The sequence below is a fragment of the Triticum aestivum genome, chromosome 2D (genome assembly GCF_018294505.1).
Source record: "Triticum aestivum cultivar Chinese Spring chromosome 2D, IWGSC CS RefSeq v2.1, whole genome shotgun sequence".
Classification (NCBI taxonomy): domain Eukaryota; kingdom Viridiplantae; phylum Streptophyta; class Magnoliopsida; order Poales; family Poaceae; genus Triticum; species Triticum aestivum.
The window spans coordinates 632,169,840-632,194,830 of NC_057799.1; the positions used below are offsets into that span (position 1 = coordinate 632,169,840).

General features: G+C 44.5%; 2 protein-coding genes across 4 annotated transcripts; both read right to left on the bottom strand.

Annotated features, from left to right (window-relative positions):
* Nucleotides 1-12,387: 12,387 nt before the first annotated feature.
* LOC123055174 (protein S-acyltransferase 11) lies at nt 12,388-16,378 on the bottom strand. The gene is made up of 5 exons (XM_044479142.1): nt 16,092-16,378; nt 14,887-15,121; nt 14,452-14,750; nt 13,842-14,332; nt 12,388-13,067 (listed from the first exon to the last, which is right to left on the bottom strand). The coding sequence occupies exons 1-4, from the start codon at nt 16,125-16,127 to the stop codon at nt 13,844-13,846; spliced, it is 1,059 nt and encodes a 352-aa protein (XP_044335077.1). The 5' UTR covers nt 16,128-16,378; the 3' UTR covers nt 12,388-13,067; nt 13,842-13,843.
* Nucleotides 16,379-18,301: 1,923 nt separating this feature from the next.
* LOC123055175 (anamorsin homolog) lies at nt 18,302-22,463 on the bottom strand. Of its 3 annotated transcripts, none has more exons than XM_044479144.1 (8): nt 22,252-22,463; nt 21,970-22,117; nt 19,561-19,721; nt 19,378-19,473; nt 19,139-19,298; nt 18,910-19,046; nt 18,723-18,797; nt 18,302-18,633 (listed from the first exon to the last, which is right to left on the bottom strand). In XM_044479144.1, the coding sequence occupies exons 2-8, from the start codon at nt 22,091-22,093 to the stop codon at nt 18,595-18,597; spliced, it is 792 nt and encodes a 263-aa protein (XP_044335079.1). In that variant the 5' UTR covers nt 22,094-22,117; nt 22,252-22,463; the 3' UTR covers nt 18,302-18,594. The 3 variants fall into 3 exon arrangements, with proteins under 3 accessions (XP_044335079.1, XP_044335078.1, XP_044335080.1); XM_044479143.1 differs by having other exon boundaries at nt 18,910-19,053; nt 19,125-19,298; XM_044479145.1 differs by having other exon boundaries at nt 18,910-19,043; nt 21,970-22,320.
* Between the last annotated feature and the right edge of the window lie 2,528 nt (nt 22,464-24,991).

Genomic DNA, 24,991 nt, shown 5'->3' on the forward strand with positions numbered 1-24,991 from the left:
CTCTCATCGAGTCCTTCCGACGATGGATGGCTTGTCGTGCAGCCTAGTGGGGGGCACGGCACGGCAGCGCGCGCTTCGTTGTCGTGTCTCCCTGCGCCTGCGTGCATGTGCCGCATGCCCGGCAAATGAATCAATCGCCAACCAGACACCCTGTTTGTGAGCCTGCCCCAGCAGAAATCACGCACTTTGTACTAATCAATAATCCTCCCTGCATGTTTACTTACATCTCCACTGTCATGGCCATGTGTTCGCAGCCTAGCTGCAGAATGCTCATCATCTGGACTCATTCTGGGCCCTGGTGAATTAGTTTAAGCCGGCCTGCAACTGCAAGGCTGCGACCTGCATGCCTACTTGAGGAAAATGACAGGCTAATCATGGCCCTTTTCTTGGCCGATTAATTATGCAAATGCAGATTATGCGGCTAGCTATGAACACTTGAGAGTTGCATTGTAGCCTTTGTCACATGAATGAATGACAGGCTAACCATGCCATTGCCATTGGCATGCATGTCGCGCTGCTGCAGAAAGACTGTTTACTGAATGATTATGACGTCGTGCTGCCTCAGCTTCATGCATGCCCCAGGAGGAAAGAATGTGCAGTCTGCTCTGCTATGCTGTCAGATCAGCTTAAGGTAGGAGTATTGAAGGTTGCCGCAGTGAATCAACCTTGCGTTTATTCATTCGGAGTAAAGCACGAGTGCGTGTAGCATTGTATTGTACTACGTACGTATACCACGACAGACGGACGAACACAAAATAAATAAATAAGCTCAAAGGAAGAATACGAAAAGTTGGGTGGGTCGCCGCTCCGAGACCTGGCGGCAACAGCACGGGCCGTAACAGTAGCAGATGAGCAGCCAGCAGCCTGCACCCAACAAAAGCAGGGTCGGCTTTCGCCAGGTTATTATTGCTCATTCAGGCGTAACAGAGCAGAGCCCAAAAGACGAGTCAAGTGCAGTGCAGAGAAACACAGCAAGGGAGGGAGGGAGGGAGGGGTTAAAGGTCGCATGATGATGGTACTACCAGTGCGGATTCAGGCCGCAGGGGTACTACTGCTACTGACAGACAGGAAAAGTGGATTTCTGTTGGATCTGAGAGAGTGATGCACCCACCGTGCTGGCATTATTGATTGTCCGTCTCTTGATTATTCTCTTCCTCCTCCTCCGGAGGGGGGATCGGATCAGAAGATCAGTAGCGCCGATCATGTGCGTGTTGTGAAGGAAATGAACCTCTTCGCGCTGTAAAGACGATCGAGCGGGCGGGCAGAGCAGTGTACTGGTAGTATAGTGTCGTTTCCTGAGTTGGTTTCCCTGACCCATATGCAGAGACTGCGTCAACTCCAACGCGGCGACCCATTTTATTCGCGCGCATCCGTTTAGATTGCGGTGGATAGAAAAGTCGACCCAACGCGCCGACTCAAACAGAGGTGTATGTCCGCTTTTCGTCTGCCTGCCGACCCAATTTTTAAGCCTCATTTGCGTCGGCGCGGACAAGAGACATACGCGCGCAGTGCCTGCCTACTGCTCCCCCAGGCCTGCTAGTCGGTGGCACATTTGCCATCCTCTCCCATGCCCCATATCGACAGCAAACCCTCGCCCGCCTCCGCCGCGTCGCCGCCGCCGCCCATTGGCCGGTGCCTCTGGCAGCAGCCGGTGCCGACACACCTCCCCCAAGGGCCACCGAAGCTTCCCACCCCCACCTCCAGACGTTGTCGCCTCGCCGCCCCGGCCAGCTCCTTCGTCCTGACGCCGGCACGCTCGTCGGACGTCTCCAGGCCAACCACCTGGTCCGAGGGAGGCGCGCTTCTCTTCGCCGGCCAGCTCCCTCGACGACGTCCGCAAGCTGTTTGGCAGTTTGCCAAGGTACAAAATGGACTCCGCCGACGAGTTCTTTTTCCACAATTTCCTTTGCGACTCTGACGATTCTTCGTCCGATGAGGAGGAGGAGATCTTGTCTGCCGTGTTGGTCCATCACCACCTTAATAGCCAGCGGCCGGTGTTCCGTGGCTCGATCCCGGGACACCTTCCGGCGTTGAATCGCAACCGAGAGAGCATCCATTTCTTTCTTTGGAAGGACTACTTTGACACAACCAACCCGCTGTTCAGACATCAGAAATTCTGATGGCGTTTCCGTATGGCTAGGCATGTTTTCAACCACATTAGAGACGGAGTGGTCGGATACGTCAAGTGCAAAGAGGACGCCCTTAGAAAGATTGGCTTCTCATCTTATCAGAAATGCACTGCAGCCATCCGGATGCTTGCATATGGAGTGCCCTGTGATCTCATTGATGAGTACGTCCGTATGAGCGAGTCCACATGCCTAGACTCCATGTACAAGTTCTGCAAGGTTGTGATTGTTGTGTTCGACCCTGAGTACTTGAGAGAGCCGACTCCTCAAGATATAGCCCACTTGTTGGCGATGAATGCCAACAGGGGCTTCCCAGGGATGCTTGGCAGTATAGACTGCATGCACTGGGAGTGGAAGAACTGCCCTTCTGCTTGACAAGGGTAGTATAAGGGCCATGTCAAGGCTTGCACTGTCATACTTGAGGCCGTGGCCTCACAAGATCTCTGGATATGACACTCTTTCAACGTGCTTCAACGCTCGCCGGTGTTTGCAAGGCTTGCCGAAGGCAACAACCCGTCGGTGAATGTTACCATCAACGGCCAGAACTACGACAAAGGATACTACCTAGGTGACGGTATCTATCATCAGTGGACCACTATTGTGAAGACAATCCCCAACCATGTCGGAGAGAAGAGGAAAAGATTTGCCCAACAGCAAGAGGGTGCTAGGAAGGATGTCGAGCGTGCCTTTGGTGTTTTGCAATCTCAATGGGGCATTGTTCGGTATCCTGCTAGGACTTGGAGCACCAAGAAGCTGTGGGAGGTGATGTCTGCTTGTGTGATCATGCACAATATGATCGTAGAAGATGAGCGCCCGAAACGTATCTACGATTAAGGGTTTCAGTTTCAGGGTGAGAATATTGTGCCTAGGCATGGAGGAGCGCCAACGTTTGAACAATTCACCCTATTTTATCATGAAATGTGTGATTGGGAAACTCACATGCAGCTCCAAAATGATTTGGTTGAGCATATGTGGGCTCATGTTGGCAACCAATAGATGTATCTTCTTTTCACATGTATTTGAGACAATTTAATTTTTATTCGGTTTGTAAAACTATGCTTAATTTAGTTGGTTTTGTAACTATGCTTTATTTGGTTCTGAAACTATGCTATGTTTGATATGTTTGCTTGTGAAATAATGCAAAATGTGTACATATTTGTTAAAAAAAGGGCGGCCAACCGGCCATGTCGACAAATATGAGTCAACGCATTGGACGTACTGCCTATCCAAATCAAAAAGAAAACGAACGCGACCGACCCAGTCAGACAAAAAACGAACAAAAACTTCGTCCGTTTGTGCGCGTTGGAGTTGCTCTGACCATCGCAGCCAGAGGGAGACAGGGTGCTTACTATATTCGCACCCCGCAGGCCGGCCGGTCACCGCCGTCCGCCGGTGCCGGAGAAGGGTGCAAGCGAGCTGGCACATGGCAGCAACATGCCTAGCCGCACATATCTCTTTTGTTTTGCATTTACTACTTGTTGACTTGACTTTGCAAGGTGGTGAACTGGTCTTGGTTCAATTTACAATGCTAGGGTTTTCTGCACATCGTGCCTGCAACCAAAGCAAAAATTCCATCAGGAACAAGATGGGTAATATTACTAATCAATTCGTGTGCGTACCAAGTCGTAACGACGCAGCAGCTTCTCGGGCCGGGTTAAAATTAAAATTACGGAACGATGAGAGAGTATAATCAGGGCATGTCCATGGATCGATCTCCAAGCATGCATGTGCCCATGTGACGGCGGAATATTATCATAGTAGTACGTAGGTTAATCCACGGGAGAGAGACGGATCACGGACGGAGAGATGTGTGTCACGTAGCTAGCACGTACTACATGGTTGCTCCGATCTCGAAGATGATTGGATGGGATGCATATGCCTCCCTGGCTTCCGGGGACAAGACAACGGAGCAGGCACGCGCATGCGACGCGAGCGAGGAGAGGACAAACCGATAGGAGCCATATGCACATCGGTTGGTAGCTTGCGATCGAAGCTACCAAGCATGTGATGGAAGGAGCTAGCCCAGATCCACCCCTCCACCGCTCCATTATTTTCCAGCCTCGTAATTCGTCGACATAACATGAAGGGTATCTATATTTATTTATTTTTGAAACGAGGCAAAAGATTTACCATTTTCATTGATTAAGAGAGAAGTTTTAAAGGTTTAAGGCCCATGGCCGAATTACAATAATCACTCTCGCGGCATTACATTACTCAAGTGCTTCGCCCCCGCAATGCTCCAAAGCGAGGTTTCCTCTTTAATCCTAGCGACGATGACACCCACTGGAACGGCCTCGTTACGGAAGATCCGCGCATTCCTCTCTTTCCACAATTCCCAAGAGACGAGAAGCATCAAGGAAGCAAGTGGCCTTCGCGACTGGGTCTTCCTGTTAGCATTGTGGCTCCACCACTCTTTGACGGAAGTCGCGTCACTCCAATCAGAAGGATGCACATCCTGGAGACCAAGCCAATCTTTGACCATGCGCCAAACTCTAATAGTGTATCGGCATTGGAATAGAAGGTGGGCCGCCGACTCCTGAACTTGTTTGCATAGTGGACAAAGATTGCAGTTTGGCCACCCACGACATTGAAGCGTGTCCGCCGTCCAGATCCTATTGTTGATTGTCAGCCATGTGAAGAACTTACATTTAGGAGGAGCCCAAATCTTCCAAACCGTCGGGATCATGGTTGTGTCAGTATGGCCCAAGAATTGCACCCTGTAGGCCGACATCGCTGAGTAGAGACCGTCAGTAGTGAACTTCCACGTTATGCTGTCGGGTGTGTCAACGTCGAGGTTGACGTGGGAGACCCTCTCCCAAAGGGTGACAAACTCTACGAGGTGTTCGACGGTGATGCCTTGAAAAATTTCCACCTGGGAAGTCCAGAAGTTCTCATGTAGAGCCATTCGGACCGAGCAATTCTTCTTCTTCGACAAGTCAAAGATTTTAGGATCCAGGTCTTTGGTCTAATCCCATCAAGCCAAGGAGACTCCTAGAACTTGGCACGCATGCCATCCCCAATTTGGACCTTGGTAGCCGCAACAAAGATATTTCTGTCATTGTCATCGCATGGGGTTCCCAAGCCAACCCATGGCTTGTCTGGGTGAAGCCACTCGGCCCACAACCAACAAAGGTGAGGAGCAATGGCAAACTTGTCAAGATTTAGGATTCCAAGGCCTCCATGCAGCTTGGACTTGCACACTTGCTCCCAATTTATCTTGCATTTTCCACCTGTGACCTTATCACAACCTGCCCAAAGGAAAGCACGTCCGAGGGCATCAATCTTCTTTTTGACCTCGACCGGTAAATGTAACACTGTCATGTAGTAGATAGCAATCGCCGTGAGGACCGACTTGACCAAGACCGCACGACCCGCCGAGGCAATATGCCTTCCCACCCAAGGAGTGAGCTGACTCGCCACCTTGTCCTCGAGGGGTTGGTAATGGATTCTCTTCAGCCTCTTGACGGACAAAGGCAACCCAAGGTATTTCAACGGAAAGGAGGAACGCTTGACCGGGAAGGATTGGAGGATGTCTGAAAGATCAACATTTTCGCAACGTATTGGGGCGACACAACTTTTTGAACAATTTGTGACAAGACCGGTGACATCACCAAAGTGCTTGAGAGTGTCGACGAAAAATTGGACGTCCTCCATAATGGGCGCAAGAAAAACAACAGCGTCACCTGTGTAGAGCGAAGCACGAATAGGCATAGCATTTATGCCGAGCGGGTGAAGATCTCTTGGCAAGGATGTGGTGCAGCGGGTCGGTAGTGAGCACGAATAACAGGGGGGATAGAGGGCCCCCCTGCCTCAACCCGCGACCAAGCTTGATGGGATCGCCGGGCACGCCATTGAGCAGAGCGCGCGACGAAGCCGAGGATAGCAGTGTTGATACCCAACCACGAAAGCGGGGCGGGGAACCAAGGTGTCGAAGCAGCTCGAGGAGGAAGTCCCACCGAACCGAGTCGAAGGCCTTCTTGATATCAAGCTTGAAGAGCAACACCGGGATTTTTCTAAAGTGGAAGCGTCTTGCGAGATTGCACACATACATGAAATTGTCGTGGATGCATGGTCTTTTAATGAATGCACTTTGGGCGTGCGAGACGAGTTGATTCATGTGTGGGGCAAGCCGGTTGGACATCATCTTAGCAATTAGTTTAGCAACAACATGTATAAGACTGATGGGACGGAAGTCGGCGATGTCCTCGGCACCATCCTTTTTCGGAATGAGGGCAATGCCGGCAGAGTTCAACCAATGGAAGTGAGTAGCATGGAGATCAGAGAAATGCTTGATGGCAAGCATAATGTCCGGCTTGATAGTGTCCCAACATGCCTTGAAAAAGGAACCCGTGAATCCATCAGGGCCCGGTGCCTTGTCGCTTGGCATGGAGAACACGGCTCTCTTAGCTTCCTCCTCAGTGAAGGCCTCGACCAATTCATAAAGGTCGCAATTAGGCGTGGGGATAATCCCCCAATTGATGTGAATGTTACGTTAAGGGCCTTTTTTGCGATGTTCTTGAAGTGGCAGTGGACAATGTTTTCCTTGTGCTCGTGCTCGATGACCCAACCATTGTTGTGCTTGAGGCGATGAATGCAATTTTTCCTTCTTCTATGGTTGACACACAAATGGAAGTAACGTGTGTCGGCATCTCCATCTTTGAGGTTGGTGCTTCTTGAGTTTTGACGCTTCCTGGTCTTCTCCAAGGCGGCCAAGCTGGTAATATTTCTCTTAAGCCTTTTGCCGATGTCAGTTTCTTCCGGACTAAGAGCTCTTTCATCTTGCGCCAATTCAAGGTGGAGGATGACTTCGAGGGCCATGTGGACTTGGACCATTGAGTTTGCAAAGAGGGTCTTGCTCCAAGCACGCAATTTTTGACTTGTCTTCTTGAGCTTGTGGAAGAGCCTTTTTGGAAGCCCGGCATTTTGATCCAGTAGTTTTCGAAGCGGAAGGACTTGGGTCTCTTGGGTCCCTCATCGTTAGCAAGTAAAAGGGGACAGTGGTCTGAAAGCAATGATGTGAGGGCATGAAGGATGTGAGTAATTCAACGTCCCAATCCTCATTGCAGAAGAAACTGTCAAGTTTGCTCAAAGTCGGGTCATTTTGCTCATTACTCCACGTGAATCTTCTATTTTGAAGGTGAACCTCCTTGAGCTCACAATCGTTCAAGGTGTTTTGAAAGAGAACAAGACGGCTCCGGTCCACATTCGCGTGATTCTTGTCTCTAGCCCGATATATTTGATTGAAGTCTCCGTTAACCAGCCATTTGGTTAACGAAGTTGGTTTTTGCGAGATGAGCTCCTGGAAGAAAGAATCCTTATACGTGCTACGAAAGGGTATCTACATTCTTTGACTGAAAGAGTAAATTGTTCTTAAAAAGGCATAAAGAGTAAATTCAAAATGAAATAGTGTTCAGCCCCAAACCTAGGCCTCATACAAAGGACACAACCATCCTAAGATTCCGGCCCAGCTCCTTTTTTTGAAATATGAAAGACTTCATTCCTCATATAATGGAAAGATCGATGGAGTGAAAAACAAAGTCAGGGATGGCAGATTCCCAGAACATAGAAGTATTTTCTCTAAAAGAATTTTGTGAGCCCATATATTGTAATGAGGGACAGAAAGTACTCGGTCCAGGGCGCGGCTCTTCTGCAGGGGGGCAGGTTTTGGGACGGCCAAGTGACCACGGCGCGTCTGCCGACGTCAAGTTGCTTTGTGTGTGTGTGTGTGTGTGTGTGTGTGTGTGTGTGTGTGTGTGTGTTCTTCCATTCTCTATTCACATGTTTGTTTTCCTTTTTTTATCTTTTTAATTATATAATTCTAAATATGTATTAAAACACTTCACATAAAATTTAAAATGGTAATCTTTCATTTGAAAAATGTTAAAAGTCTATAGAAAAATGCGTTTGATGTATATGAAAATTATAATGTGCATCGAAAAAGTAGAAACTGTTAATCGTGTGTACGAAAAATGTTAATCATGTGTACAAAAAATGGTTACATTGTAAAGAAAATGTTAATGTAATTCAAAAAATGACTCTGTACATTAAAAGAAAATGTACATTGCATATAAAGGAAGTCAAAAGTTTCAAAAATGTGTTCAAGACATTTAAAAAAAATGTCTGTACAATGTTAGCCTTGAAAAATGTTCATCTTGCATTTGAGAAAATGTTAAACATGTATGGGAAAATGTCTCTCTCGTATACAGAAAATTTTAAAATGTGAATGTAAAAACTAAAAATATGTTAATCATGTATACGGAAAATGTTAATCATATGTACGGAAAATGTGACAAATATAAATGTCGCACATTTCTGCGAGGTTTTACAAAATTCTACAAATGTAAATAAAATGTTTGTTTAATCTACTAAAAATGTTTCATACATTCCAAAAATGAACGACAAGTCTAAAAATCTTCACAAGTTTCACAAATGTGTTCGTGACATTTTCAAAAAATGTGCTTACAATGTACTCAAAATGTTTTCATAGTGCAAAAAAACAATCATTGAAAACATGTGACATGTATTTGAAACAGTAGTTAACACGTATTTGCAAAAAAATCGAAACATGTTTCTGTAAAAAAAGTTAAACATATATTTGAAAACTGTTAAATGGTATAAAACAAACGTTTTAACCTGTATGAAAAAAGTATACATGCATTGAGAAAACAAAACCTTTAAAAACCGACCAAAAACAAGAATAAGGTGAAGAAACCAAAGAAAACCTAGAAAAAACAAGAAAGCCTGATTATAATGAAGGAAACAGACAAAACAAAAATACATTGTATAAACAAAAGAAAAGCGAAGCATACAAAGAAGAAGAAGAGGAAAACGGAAAATCGGTGAAAAGAAATACTAAAGAAAAACAAAAGAAAATAAAGGAGCGAGGAAACTCTATTGCGATCGCTACGAGGGAGAACTAAGCGAACCAACATGCGCAACACCGCGCTACAAAGTGGATCGGCCCTCTAGTCTCTGTCATACGCGATTGCTGGTAGGTGTGCTCATGGTGTGAAGGCATCTGCCGCAGTGAGTGTTATGGCGTAGTGGAGGTATCCTCTACCTTTAAGGTACCCTAGCTACGCTTCTTCCATATTTTGTATTAGAGGAGGGGTAAGGGGTGGGAACTATAGCCCCCCCCCCCCCCACCCCCCAACACACACTTTTTGTAAGTTCATTGAGGCCATGACCTACCTCTCGCATGTGGAATGTATATCAACAAGTTTATACATGATGCACTCACTATGATTTTCTGGTTTGCACCAACTGCTCCCAAAAACGGGTGCCCTATCACGAGGTGACCAGACGACGCCACTACGGTCCTCGTATGCTTCTCTCCTTGCCATTGCCGGTCAGCCAGTGGCGACGGGGTTTCTAGGTCGTCTCCTACTTCTCTCCTGCCCTTCCTCCATCACCAGCGCGACTCCCGGTCCCGGAGCCCGACAACAGGTGGCTGCAGCGCGGGTTAACATTTGAGAAAGCGTAGGCTTTGGTACACCCCCTTATGTTGTCATCCATTTCTGCATCGTGATTCATGCAAGCACTTTTGTCTTTCTTGTTTTTTTCAAATAAAACAACATATGAACTTCACACTTTGCAAGACAACAAAACATTCTAACTAGAATGTGGGAAAAAACTTTCAGAATTTTTCGTGAATCATATATACTAAAAGTGGTGGCGACAATACATGAGTGATGTCGATGGTGGTGCCACTCGAGCTCCGGGGTGAAATCCTAGGTCTACCCCAAGGTGGTTATACCTGGCAATGGGCGATCATTTTATGTCGTTACCTTGTTGAAGGCATTGCTCGGATATGCTCAAGCTGCTTGGGTGAAAATCTAGATTCTTGCCTTGTATGGTTGGACCCGGTGACGGCGGCACTTGAGCGTCGATGCTTTCTTGAAGACATTGCTATTGAAGAAACCTTTTCGTCTGTATGGTGTCATGAGATAGTTAGTGCAGATATGCTCATTATTCAATTTGTCAAACGCAGAACTTATCGCTTTGGGGTGTTTTTTTTTCTCAGCTACACATAGCTTTATTTTTTGTGTGTGCATGCGTGTGTTGGTGTTGCTTGTGTGCATGCTAGCTATGCAGAAGCCGAGTGTGTACTCATTGTGTCTGTATCATCTTAATGCTTCATTTTGAGCCAATAACATCCATCCTTTATCAAAAAATGCATTTCTGGTTTTAATCCTATACGTGGATGTGTCAGTGAACTTAACAACATCTATGGGCATAATCAGCTCGAGCTTCTTAAATTATCCAGATTTCCCTAATGCATAAAGGCTAATGAAGTGGTACAAAACTGAAGGAAGTGTGGGGGTAGGATTGATGTCCAAAAATTATTGTGCGGATCTAGGGAGAAGACTTCGGGCCGAAAGTTGGATTACCGTTGAAGGTACAGTTTCACGCATCATGACTGATTTTCATTTCTTATCTAAGTTGCACAATGACGGTTAATGGTAAGCACTCCGACAAAAAAGTTAGAAATAGTGGTGATGGGATGTGACATTGCCACAATACGTGAGTAGAAATTTCAAAATTGTCAGCATAGGTACTTTCTGTTGTGTAACAACCTGTGCAACGAGTGGCTTGGTGTTGGCGAGAATGTATATCCTATGCACCGATCCAATTTGTGCACCTAATGCATCAGTAGATTCAGGACCCTTAGATGAAAAAGTAATGGATAGGTTTTTGGACAAAAGTTGTACTATACCTTTTTGCAAGACAACCTTCAGTTTGTACAAACTGTAAAGTTGTCTGTGTGAAAAAGGTATAGTCCAACTTTTGACCAGAATCTGGTCCATTACTTTTTCATCTAAAGGTCCTGGATCTACCGGTGCATTGGGTGCATAGATTGGATCGGTGCACAGGATACATTCTGGTGACGATGCTATGCACAACTAGTTCAGGCATGGACTCAGTGGCACAATCAGTATGAGTCTCAGGAACTTGAGTATTCTCGCAACATCAAGCTTGACAGAAACAACCTCACACTCATTGATAGAAACAACTGCACTAGGGCCATTTTATAGCTCCTCTCATGTTTAGGGTATAGAGTAGGGGACCAAATAACACAACTTCCATTAAGGATTAATTAAACACCAAAACAACATTGGTGAAAATCTAACAAAAATGGAAATCAAATAATAGTTGCTAATTCAAAAGCTTATATTTGATTTCTATTAGATTTAGTCATTTTTAGAAACTATTTATGCATTTCTTTATTGAAAAGAGTTTCTCTCTTTTTAGATGCTCCATCGGTCTTGATTGTCATAATTCAAAAGCTTAATACTCCCTCCATTTTTATATACAAGGCCACAAACTTAAATTACAGGTAACAAAATAAAATTTAATGCATACTTTACAAGCCATCTTTTCTTTTCGTTTACTCGGATCATTAATACGCAAGAAGCATGCAAGGAAACTGAGTGGAGGAAGTAGCTAGTGTTATTATGACTGCATGCGTGCAAGTATTAAATAGGTTGCTAGTACGAGGAAATATCATTAATTCTTTCCTCGATCACTGTTGGTGGCCTTGTATTCATGCAAACGTATATTCCATAGTGGCCTTGTATACAAAAATGGAGGGAGTACTTGATTTCAATTAGATTTAGTCGTTTTATCTGGCAACCATTTATTTGTGCATTTCTTCTAACAAGGTTCCGCAACAATGCAGGGGGCATTATCAGTTAAGAAACATGGGGTCGCCGAGGGAGTGAAGAGATGGAGTAGCTCAGTGACGGTAGAAACAATTGGGGGGCTAGTGGGATCGGGGCGGACAAGCAGAGCAGCGTCCGAGCCGGTGTCCTGTTCTTGCTAAAAACGACTACACGTTTTCTTTCTCTCGAAATCACCCCCATTTATTTAAGACTTGAACATTTTGACATCAATGCAAATAATAGCAGGAGTGGTTAAAAACCAAACATGACGTCCAACAGGGAGCCCGCTTTGGCCAAGCGGTGTGTTTCAAAGTTGGATTCCCTCCCTTCAAGCATACATGATCTCCAAATCAGAGAAAGACTGCAGCTTCGCCTTTTATCTCCTTGATGATGATCATCCCAAATAATTCTCCTTCAAGTGATTTGCCGCTACCACACAATCATTTCGTCACCCGAATTCGATGAAGATTCAAGTCCGCGGCCAATGCAAGGGCCTCGGAACACGCGAAACCGGCTGAAAAATATACTGCCGGAGCCTGTATGGAGCTGACAGCAAACATGTATCGACTGACAAGAAGAGATTAAGTTGGCGACCATGATGCACAGCATACGTTAATATCACAGGATGCGCATCAGTTCAACAAGGCTGGATACAGGATTACAGCACAGGTAAATCCTGTTGTATGGAGTTGACGACCATGGTTACCAAGGCTACTTCAGTATGATTAATATAAATGGTTTAAAGAAAAACAAGTGTTGGGTTTCTTTTCCTATACATGTCAGTATACTTTGACAGCCAAGAGATGTGGCCCAAGCATTCCGCGCCTTCACAGCATCATTCAGAGTCACTGTAAATCATAATTAATCTTCACTTCTTCACCATGGTTTCTACTGGAGCACCCAACCGTAAAAGATGTGATCTCGGAGCAAAGACTCCACCACTATCAGAATTCCAGATACTGCAATTCACCAGAGCAGCAAGATCATCTGTAGGAAATGAACAGATAGGACCACATGGTATTTCAGCATCTGCAGAAACTGTTCGAGTAAAGCAACCCCGGTGAAACATCCACCTGAAGACAGCCATTTTACTACTACTGAATCCAAAAGAAAATCTTTGTAACAAAGCCACCCTTATAGATTAGGAATTATCATGTACGTCACTGCTATTTTACATCACCAGCTTCAGTTGTACAGACTAGTTGGCTATTGGGCAGCAGAAATGCAGAATCAAACATCCTTCCCTCAATTGGTGAAATGTACATATTAGCAATGGAGCCTGCATGTAAACAAAACCTCTGTTTCAGTCTACGATTCGAAGGATCAGAAAATACCATGATTGCTTTGCGTTTACAGAATACGGAAACTGAGGAACCATTAGTATTATGGCCAGATGCCTTACAGCCTACTAACTAGCTCCATCTTCCATTCTGTGTGCGGTGGTCAGCTAAAGTTACTATTAAAAAAATAACCATTTTATCCATTATATAGCTCACTAACTCACACAATGAAACCTTCAAACATATTCCCTTGGTCTAATCAATTTACCAAATTCTGCCAAACAGGTTTGTAAAATCAGCAAAGATCTGTCATTTGCAAGGGACCCATTAATTACATAATCTAGATGAGAATTCATAGTTATCAATATACAGTCCTGAAGGCTGGCAAAACAGCCTATAGTGCATACTGGTGTCTCCACCACCAATCTTGAAAGAACACGTTGAATAGTATTTATAACATAAACCAACCACCGGCAAGTAGTGGTCAATTAATCATTTACTTTATTGTCACAGACTAGTCTACTTAGTTAGAATATGTAAAGGTGCAACTGGCAGAGGCCTTTGAAGCCCATAATGTATAATACCGAATCTGTGCATTTGATAAGGCCAAGTGGAAAGAAAATTGACAGTGGAGTGTACTGTATATCAACTTAACAAAAGTGGGACAACTGAAAGGAAATTTATCTTGTCCATACAAGAGCGGGTCTGCATATGAAAGGATGAAACAACGACACCAGGTAAGTAAACATTGCTTGAAGAAATGGGATGCATACCTCTAAAGAAGTTTTGAGCCTGAATTGTTCTGCGACTTGCCAGTGTTGGTGTAGCCCAACAATAGTCTAGAAAGTGGGTAGGGGCACCCAAAAAATCGAACAAGATTTCGCAATCCTCTCTCTCCATGAATATCAGTTGGTGAGCTTATATGGCTAAGATATGTATTTCCTTCATATATTAAGCTAAGTTGCTGGCACAGCAACACAGCTATACCCGCATTAACTGATAGACTGGCAAATGCAAGATATACCAGAATTATACCCCTTGCTGATAAGAAGAATGCAGAACTGGCCACGCTAGTAATGATCTCCATCAGTACTTTCGTAGAACCCATTTGACCATATGATGATACATTTGGAAACTCTAGAGGGGGCCATATACAATAACTTGCATAAATGGTCATAATAGCAGCATAACTGCAGCTCGTGACCACAGAGATGAGAAAAATGACAAAAGCTTGGTGATTTGAAGCTCCCACACAGTTCCCAATCTGCAGATGAACACAACAAAAAGGCAAATAAAACAAGACAAAACTAATTAGCAACAATTCACGATACAACAGAGTGCAAAATATATCAACATCATTCTGGTCAAATTTATCCAACTTACAAATGGGCAATGATGATCCATGTCCACCACACATGTTTTACAAGATCGGCAGTGATGTGCTCTTGGGGGTTTAGGTTTACTACAATATGTACAGAAAGTATAGTTCTCAAGATCATTTTTTCCAACCATGGGATAGCTTCCCCAACGTATGCCTGGTGGTGCACCAGCAGACTTGAAAGAGGCCAAACAATAACTTGCAATTGTAAATATAGATAAGAGAGCTGTGACTGTGCAGTGAAAGATGCCACAGAAGATGCTGATTGAGAAAACAACTGGATACACCGCCCAGACCCCGCCACCTATGAAACGGCGAAAAGGAAACAAAATCAAACAGCAGTTCTATGGAACACTTCAAACATATTAGAACCATAACTTACATGAATAAACAGATAAGTCCTCATTTCAGAAAATGACAGTGAGATATGTAGAACTTACAAATAACGAAGAGCACGAAGAGGACGAGCACAATCACAAAGAACCCATCCCGGAAACGCCTCCAGTGAGAAAAGCATACACTGTCAGGTTTTCTTGAAGTTTGGTTGCCTTGGGTGACTGCTCCACACCAACCACACTTATAGACAGGTGAATAACTTGAAAAAACAAGCCGAAGACCGCAGCCCCAGCAAGTGGCTTCATGATCTTCTGGTATGGACGTGACACATTGTTCTACCTAAACGGAAGGAGGATGGTGATTAGAGCATTGCTGCAGGATAATTTAAAATGTTTTCATTGTGTTGCTAACCATAGCACGCAGGCTTGAGGAGTTCTGAGTTGTTGTTTGTCCTACAGATCGTATAAATATCACTCTTTACAGGGTAACTTTGACCGAAGTCAGAAACAATTATTGGTGGCCTTGGTGTTAGTAATCCATACGCACAATAATTTGAGTTTTAAAAAATTTAGTTTATATTGGTGAGCTATAAAATAAAGCATTGGATTTTACATGTTTAAAATAGGTTTCCACTAATGGGCCTTGGCAAGAGACTAGTGCACTTGGTGCCTCAGTTCACAATCCAAGTAACATAAACTGAAAACACCGCCCTAATCTACCGAGGCTGATGTCATAGGAGCAATTTTGAGATGAATTTCTGCATACTTTACTGTTACTCCCTTTGTAGCAACCTGCTGCATATCTGAAGAAGTATATATATACTAGTAAGTAAGTTAGCCTAATAAAGGTAAATATGCCGAAAATTTCCTGTCTACATTGAGTTTGCAGTAAGTATCTTGCAGTGGTGACCTTAGTTACATACAGCCTAGTGCGATCTCGAGCCAAATTGACAACACCAAAGCCCGATTCTGCGAGAGCAAGAGCAATCTTGGTAGCCAAACCGTGAGCCTAATAGTAGCAGGGAAAGAATTACAGCAGCACTGTTTGTTTCATCACATCAGTTGCATAGAGCAGAGGGGTTGTGCTGCTCTGCTCATTGCTCGTGAGTTGTGTTCATCCCTACCATGTCAGTAAACGGAGCAGAAGGGGGCCGGGAGATGGGATGGGGGACGGTCCAACCGCGTACACGGGGACGGGGGATAGGGTGCGGAAGCTCGAAGCCGCTGGCGGCACCTAGCGATTCGCGCGCGAGCGTGTTTGGGGAGAGAGGGGAGGGAAGAAGAAGGGGGGAGGAGGGCGGGCGGCGAACCTCGAGGAGCGGCTCCTGCTGCGGCTGCTCCCCCATCGCCGGAGCAGATCCGCCGGCGGCGGGGTCTGGGAGCGATGAGAGATCGGAGGCGGCTGGGGCTGGGAACTCGGCTGAAGCTTGCGCGGGCGGAAGGGGCGAGGAAGAGGAGGAGCAACCGAGGCGCGAATCTCCGTCGCCAGCGGAGCGGACGGACCTGGTGGTGGTGGAGTAGTTCCGCCACGACTTGGCGACGAAGGATTCGAGGAAAGCGAGGCGGCGAGAAAAAAGTTAAAATATTACACGCCGCGTGACCAAAGGTGGACGACGACAAGTCGGCCGGTCTAGGTGGTGCGGCGCGAACCGGTCCGGCCGGTTTGGTCGTATGACTAGGAAAGAAATTCGGCTGGTTTCAGTCTGAAAAGTTAGCTTCATCCATGCTTCCAACAGCTGGACGCCCCAAACCCGCCTAAACTCCCGGTCAAACCAGCACCTCTTGTATTCTGCCCAAATATGAGGTGGATATAAGGCGTTCGGGCGCGTCCGCCGACCTCACTGCAGGGCTGCAGGTCGTAGCGGTCCCACCTGCCGCCACCGAAGCTCATTTCTCTCTCATCGCCGCACCCAAATTTTAGTTCCACGTAGCCGCGCGAGGCGGATGCGACAGGCTTAAATAGCCGCGCCGGCGGATGACGGCAAAGCTTTTCTGTTGTTGCATAGGTCAATTAATTCCAATCCGCAAAAAAATATATAGATCAATCAATTCTCGCTGTGCGAAAGAGATAACTTGACACTAGATTGCATTTTCATTAACCGATGATTCTTCATCGAGTGTCAAGTCCGTCTCGTTAGTATATGCTGATACTCTTACTACAGTGACAATATATTTTTATTTTCTTCATCCAGTTATATCGACACATTATGATTCAAAAGAAAAACAATACTGATGTGAATGTTTCCCTCGTCGACCATGACTATGAATCTTCTATGCGATAAACATATAAGATTCATACTGATGGTCTGTCCTCTTGAGAAAGATTGCAATGATGTCAAAAGCTTACCGCTTTTGGTTGATCTGGCTATTTAAGCTGACTAACTAGCTTGTCACGCGGCGAGGTGGAACTAATACGGATGTGAAAATCTTAAGTATGATCAATTTTCAGTGTGTTTTGACAGCCCCGCCGGCCCAAGACAGACATGATGATCATCTATTTTGAAAATAGGTATGTGATTGCAAATGGTAAATTTTAAAGCCTGCCGGGTCACTGTCCGCTTGCGCGTCCGCAGACGTTTGAGGACCCAAATTTGCGGGTTCCTGCTGTAGATGCTCTGACACACAACAACCCAAGTGTATAATACAATGACAATAATGTAACATATGGCAAAATAACGAAGTTTGAAAGTTTTTTTAACAATAAACCTGATTTTTTTAACTCACATCAACCTGACTTTCTTTTGCACTAGTATATAAATTTTCACAAATAGAAAACCAGCGTTGACTTCAAGGCAAAAAAATAGCAAAAAATGTTTGCTAGTTATCATAGGTAACTATTCACACTATTTTGACCTTTTTTTTGTCTTTTCTGAAAAGAAGTCAACAAGATTTTTTTCTTTTTGTGGATTTTTTTACAAGTACATTGAAAGGTTAAGTTTATTTCAAAAATATTTTTATAATTTGTTAACCTTTTATTTAATTAGTACTCTCCCCGTCTCTAAATACAAGTCTTTTTAGAGATTCCAATATAAACCACATACCGATATATATAGTCAGGTAGATTCATTTTGCATGTACTCCATATTAGAATCTCTAAATGGACTTGTACTTTGTATTCAGGAATTTAGTGGGTATTTTTTTTCTATATTAGGTGTATATACACCAATATACCAGAAGTTCCTGTCCCTACCTCGTTCTACCCATTTGTTATAATGATCTACTCCGTCTTATAAGACCTTTTAGCTATTTCAACATATTAACTACATACAGACTTTCTCCGTCCCGGATACTTGTCACACAAATAGATAAAATTGGATGTATCCAAAACTGAAAATACCAAAAATATGTCTAGATACATTTAGTTCTGCGACAAGTAATTTAGTACGGGAGGAGCACTAAATAAGTAAAATACATACTAAAGTGTGTCTTAACATACATACTAATAAAAAAGCTAAAAGTCTTATATTAGGGAACGGAGGGAGTAGTAGTATAAACCAGATGGGAGCAAAACAAGAACATGTAGCAGACCAAAGTCTTTCCATCATATGTTTCTTCGTCAAATTACATGCATGTAATCTTCTTGCCGAATACAGAGGCGCACACACGATCCAATTCTTGCTTCAACCTAGGTGGGAGAGCAAGGACACGCACGACATGCTAACACGAGCTGCTACTCCAAACGCACTCCCCTTCTTTTGCTGTAACCACCATCACCACCACCATCACCACGAAAAAACCATACGCAGATATATCTTCCTAACGAACCAACAAATCCAACAAGGCGCATTTCATATCCGCAACTGCTGTCCGTCATCATATGTCGGCTGAGAGGAAGTTGTCAGACAAGGTAACCTGGAGAGGAAACGGAGTCAGCAAGCATATCGCATCGAAACAAGATCAATTTTGCGAGTCTAGCTAGAGCGGAAGAAGTGATTGATTACCTTCTCGCCCAACTTGAACGGCGCCAGGCCTCTGTATGGGCAGGTGCTGCATCGGAAAGCGTCGCCCAACCCACACTGAAATTGCAGGTTCACAGAGAATAATGTGAGATATTCAGTTGACCACATGCATGCAACGACTAGTGGAGATCACAAGTGGCATTGTACACAAAGAAGCAATTGTACTTACACTGCCACAAGCTGAGACAGGGTTATCAATCTGTTCTGCAGTGAGCCCCAGCTTCTCCACCTTCTGCTCAGCCTCGGCCCTGCCACAACTGCAGTTCTTGCATGCCTTCTTTGTAGCTCCCACCTCACAATCTCCTACTGATGAAGCAACAGCAAAACTTTCAGCATCTAAACCTAAATAGACCATCTTCACAAGATTTAAACAAGATCTGAGGGTTTGTTGGCTTTACCAACTGGAAGCTGTGGCTTCTTCAAGTCCTCCTCAGTCAAGAGGCTGTCTTCGTCAATCAGTTCATCATCATCGTCAATTTCAATCTTTGGAAGAGCCTTTACTGCTTTCTTCAGGGGAAAGGAAGAACCCATAATCCAAGAAGGCTTCTTTGCCTTGATCTGTAAGTGATCCCAGTTAGCACTCGTCAATGGAGAAAACCATGTACAGAGCAGCCTTAACAAGATGTGTCATACTCACAGTAACAGATTGCACGCTATCTTGCGAGTTTGTAGCAGAAGCTTGCACTTCAACAAAACCACCCATGAGTAGCTGGCGCTCGATATAATTGTTTGGCTAATGCAGAGGGAAACAGAAAATCAGGTTGTGCTAAATTAACATTACAAGACAATGGATACGAGCAAAAACAGACACATAATTTACCTTCTGGTCAGTGGAGGGTGTGAAGCTCTGTACCAGCACAATTCCACCAGCTTTCAGCACTCGGCTAATTTCAGCAACCAACTTATCTCCAAAGCTCTCAACATTTTTTATAACAGACAGAACAGCACCCACGGACGCGTCATCAAAAGGCAACTTCCCACCTGACCCATGTTGACAACAAAGGCTTAGAACAGGTTCATGAAAGACTTGTTCACACAAGAATGTGACATACTAAAGCATAGCAGAATGAAAACTGAACACAACTAAGTGTACTCCCCGCAGCTTCTGAGGCAAGACATCGAATCATCTCTCCATGCAACAAACGTTGGCTAAATTACATAGTTTGTATCAGCACTACATTGAAGTTCATGAGTGATAGCCTGATAGGAAGAAAACCAACCTATTTTTGTTCTCCTTTTCTCAACTGGTATTATGTCTTTCGTGTGTATTCTTATATTTGAAAGATGGACATGTAGAGGGACATTTAAGAACTTGGCAATTAGCACATGAAGCATAAGCTGTAAGTCAGAAACTACAATGACAAAGGTAAACTCCAATGAAGCTGATCAGGAGTGCCCCTAAATCGATTGCAATTGAACTGCGACGAAGCAACACAAGACCAAATTAGAACCAGCACACAGGCAGTGTGCTGAAGTAAGGGGGACCCTCAAATCTGATTCTAACCTAGCCCTAGAGAAATATTATCACCTCAGGTGTTATTTATTCTATACATGCAGTGGGTCCTAACCTAGAATAGGCATCCGCGCGGCTCCAGGTCACAACTGACCCATGTTGACAACAAAGTTTTACAAACAGGTGCATGACAGATTTAAGTTTTATACAAGGATGTGGCATATTGAAACTGAAGTCTAAGTAAGAATCATCAAGAGAAAAAACAACGAAATGTCTACTCCCAGATTTGCGAACTACGCAACAATTGGATTGTCTGTCCATAAGAAAGACGTTGGGACAAATAACATAGTGTGTAATAGGCAACTCATATATCAGCCCATGAGTGGTAGCCTAATAGCCAAATGTTCTATTCTGTGAGATTTAGTATATTTTTCTTCCAACGAAACGAGAATATAAGCATTGCTTTTTTTTCCACTTCTTTATATGTATGTATCTTCTGTGTATTCTTTATATGTGTAGAGTAATACTTTAAGTTAGCTAAGATTGTCATATGTAGAATAAGTTTAAACGCATCAAGTCTAGATATGAAATGGTATTCCCACCGAGGGAGTACGTGTTACTCCTCCCAGCGTTATGACACAACAATAAAACATTTGTACACACAACAGACATTAGCCAAATTACATAGTTTGCACTAGCACTACATAAGTGCATGAGTGATGTCCTGATGGGAGAATGATCTTCTCCTTTTCTCTCGCGATTAAAGCGATGATACCAACCTATTTTTCTCCATTCTCTATTGGTAGTACGTGTTATATGTGTATTCTTATCTTATATTTAACAGATAGATAGGTAGATTGACATTTAAGAACTGGGCAATTAGCATTCGAGGCATAAGCTTCAAATCATAAGCTACAACAACAGAAGGTAAACTCCAATCAAGCATATCAGGAGTGCACATAGATTAATCAAAACTGAACCGCAGCGAAGTCGCAACAGAAGACCCAATTAGAACCAGCACACAGGTAGTGTGCTGATAAGCAATGGGCAACCTCACATCTGATTCTAATCTAACCCTCAAGAAATATTATCATCTCACATGTATTTATTCTAAACATGCAGCAGGTCCTAACCCTATCATAGGCATACGCGCGGCTTTGGGTCCCACCTGACCCATGTTCACAACAAAGTTTTGTGAACAGGTACATGACAGAGTTAAGTTTCATACAAGGATGTGGCTTATTGAAACTGAAAGTCCAAGTAAAAGTCGTCAAGAGCAAAAATAATGAAATGTTTACTCCCAGATTTGTGAAGCACACAGCAATTGGATTGTTTGTCCATAAGAAAGACGCCGGGACACATAACATACCGTGTAATAGATAATTCATATAGCAGCCCATGAGTGGTAGGCTAACAGCCAGAGATGTTCTACTATGTGAGATAGTGTATATTTTTATCTGGACGGATGCGAGCGGACAGAAATGAGTGAACAAACACACTAAAACGTGTCAATATACGTTGAATAAGTTTAAACGGATCAAATCTAAGTATGAACGAGCAAGAGGGCAATATATGGTGATGAGCAAGGGGCAATCCCAAATTTGATTTATAAGCCACCGCTCGAGAAAGAGCCCTTGGATTTTATATATTCTATACTAGTGTAATAAAGATGCAGCGGGTCCTAACCCTAGCATGGGCGGGGCGGGGCGGGGCGACGCTTGAGCGAAATCGGTAACAGGGGGAAAGGGGCGAGATGGAGGAGAAGGTGTTACCGACCGAGCGAGGCGCACTGCGTGATGACGAAGACCTCCTCCCGCGAGACCCCGGCAGCCGCCGCCAGGTCCCCCACCGCGCGGAGAGGCAGGGCCAGCTCGTCCGTCACCGCGAGCGCCGCCGCCATGTGGCCCGCCCCCGACGGAATCACCTGCAACAGCGAGGAGGAGGCAGAGAGGGGAGGGGGGAATCGTTCGCCCCTGGTCAGATGAACGGCCGGCGACGGCGGCGGCGGGAGCAGGTGGATCGAATGGGAAAGCAGGGGGATTGCTTCGAGGCGCTTACGGATGGATGGATCTGAAGAGGGCGCGTGGAGGCGGGGAAGAAAGGAAATCCCGTGGGCGGGCGGGCGGGCGCGCGAGAGGGGAAGGGGAACTCGGGTTTTGGTTGCGTGCGCTCTGGAAGCTTCCCTTCCGTGGCGGTGCGGCAACGAGGAGAAGGAGTGGGAACGGCGGCGGCGCGTGAGGGGTCAGGGTTGTCCCGTCTAGGGCTGGCCAAACGGGCCGGGCCGGCCCGGCCCATCATAATCATGCCTGCCACGTCGTGCCGAGAGCAACTAGTTAAGGAGCGCTCCTTCGAAATCCTCACAACCATCACTTGGGTTGGGATAAAAGCGCGTCATTTGGCGTGCTCTCAGTCGCCGTCACGTGTCGCGCTCTGTGCGCTTTTTTCGATTTTTTATTTATTTTATCGCACATGTTTTTGGCTTTTTAAATGTTTTTTTCGGTTTTTTGACTTTTTTTGTTTTTCACCGGCCTTCCAAAGTTTTCGGACCAAAAAAATTTGTGCGGAAAAACTTGTTTTTTTTTGCTTTCTCAAGAGACATGGTTTTGCTTTTGCGAGAGGGACAACCATGCCTCTCAAAAACGAAAAAAAATATGTTTTTTCTTTTTTTTTCTTTTGGAAACGGGAAAAAATGTGTTTTCTTTTTCTTTTCTTCCACGAGACGCACAATTTTGCCTCTTTCAGAAAGGAAAAAAACATGCTCCCGGTTCAGTCTTTTGTCCGGTTTTTTGTGAAAAAAAGTATTGTCAAAACCTATCAACATGTGGTCTAGTTTTGAAGATCTCAACGCGAAGAGTCCAACGGTGAAAACAATTTGAGATTTCGATGCACGCTTTAGGAGATAAAACGTTTTGAATAAACAGACGAAAAAAAGGGAAAACTCCCATGTTGCGATGCTGCGCACCACTAGTCACAACATGGGGAGGTGGGAGCGATATTTGGAAAGAGTACTCCTTAAGGGCATGTCCAATGCATAGCCCCAGGATGATGCCCCATACACCATGTAGGATCGGATGTCAGAAAAAGTAGGTGCGGATAGTGCAGCGGGATCCTCTGCAGGAGGCGGGTGCTTGGGGGAGAAAAAGTGTGGTCCGATGCATAGAGCTAAAAAAAGTTTAAGTGAAGAGTAGGGATGCATGTGTAGTGGGAGTCTACTTAAAATTATTTGAAGAGGCCGTCTATTAGTACCTTGCATTAGGGAGAAAAAAAATCAATATAGATGCCTCAAGCTACTTTTTGTCATGGGGCATCTGTATCCATATACCACTATTGTACATGCCCTAATTAGTGATTTCGCGGCATGGTCGTCGTGACACGATTATTAGTCAGGCCGTGCCCACGTGCTGCCTCCTTCGGCTCAGGCACGACCCAAGAGTTATGTGGGCCGGCCCGGCGGCACATCGGGCATGTTGGGCCGCTCGGCTATTGGCCTGCTAGGCTTTTTTTTGGACCGATTTTGGCCTATTGGGTTGTTCCTTATGGCATATATATATATATAATAAAAAGTAAACCGGCCAGGCCATGCTGGCCCGCGTGCGCACCCTTCTGGCCCAAGCACGGCCCAAGGTGTGTCGCGTGCATGGAATGGCCCTATTAGAGCGTGCCGGCCCTAGCCCGCCAAGTGTTGTGACAGCGTGCTTGTGGGCCGGCATGCTAGGCCCGGCCCGCTTGGCCAGCTTTGGTCCCGTCTGCCTCGGCGTCTTTGGACCAACTGTAAGGGCGGCGGATCAGATCAGGCGACTATGGTGTCGGCCCACGGCCTGTCTCGAGCATCTGGGCCAGGTTGCTGGCGTTCCTGCCTAAACGAACGCGAGAGCTATTTCTCATTTAATGCGAGCCCTGCGGTACTCTTCTCCCTTAGTGCGCCCACCCAGTGGCACCATTTGTTCCGGTTTTCTTCCAGTTTTCCTCCCGGTCTTTCATTTTTAAGTTTTCACTTCAATTGGTTTCTTCGGTTTTCTCTATGCTTCTTCACCGGTTTTCTTTGTTTTTTTTTTCATTTTTGCAACGCATGTCGTACACATCGTACATTTTTATGTCGTTGTGGAACATCGTTTTGATACATGTTGAACATTTTTCAAATTCATGGTGTCAATTTTTCTAATATATGTTCTGAATATTCTTAAAATACATGTCAAATATTTTTCAAATGCACCTTGAACATTTCCCCTTCTTATTGCTTGACATAGCTCCGACTCTCCTCTAGCGCAAGGCTGCCAGGCCGGCCCTGTACTGTAGTTGTGCTGTGATTTCTTTTCTCTGTGGTTTTCTTGTCAGGATTTTCACTGTTCTCTTTAATTTTTCTTCATTCTGTCCCTTTTTTAGTTTTCTTTTTTCTTTCTTCGGTTATCACCGGTTTCGCTCGGGTTTATTTATTAATTTTTCCTATTATTTTCAACACATGTCTACATTTTTGTACGCATTGTACATTTTATGTATACGTCACACACATATTATATACACGTTACACATTTTTCAAATACATAATTACAATTTTGTCAAATACTAATATGATCTAATGTCTACTTTTTGTATTCGTTGTACATTTTTTCCTATACATATAATTTGTTTTTCTATACATGTCTAAAATTATTTAAAATCCATGTTTTTAACCTTTTTTTAAAATACCTATCAACCATTTTTAAACTTCACATTGAACATTTTTATATTGTCTATTTTTTAAATGTCACAAGATATTTTTTGAAAATTATTTATTTTTTGTAATTGTACAAACATTCTT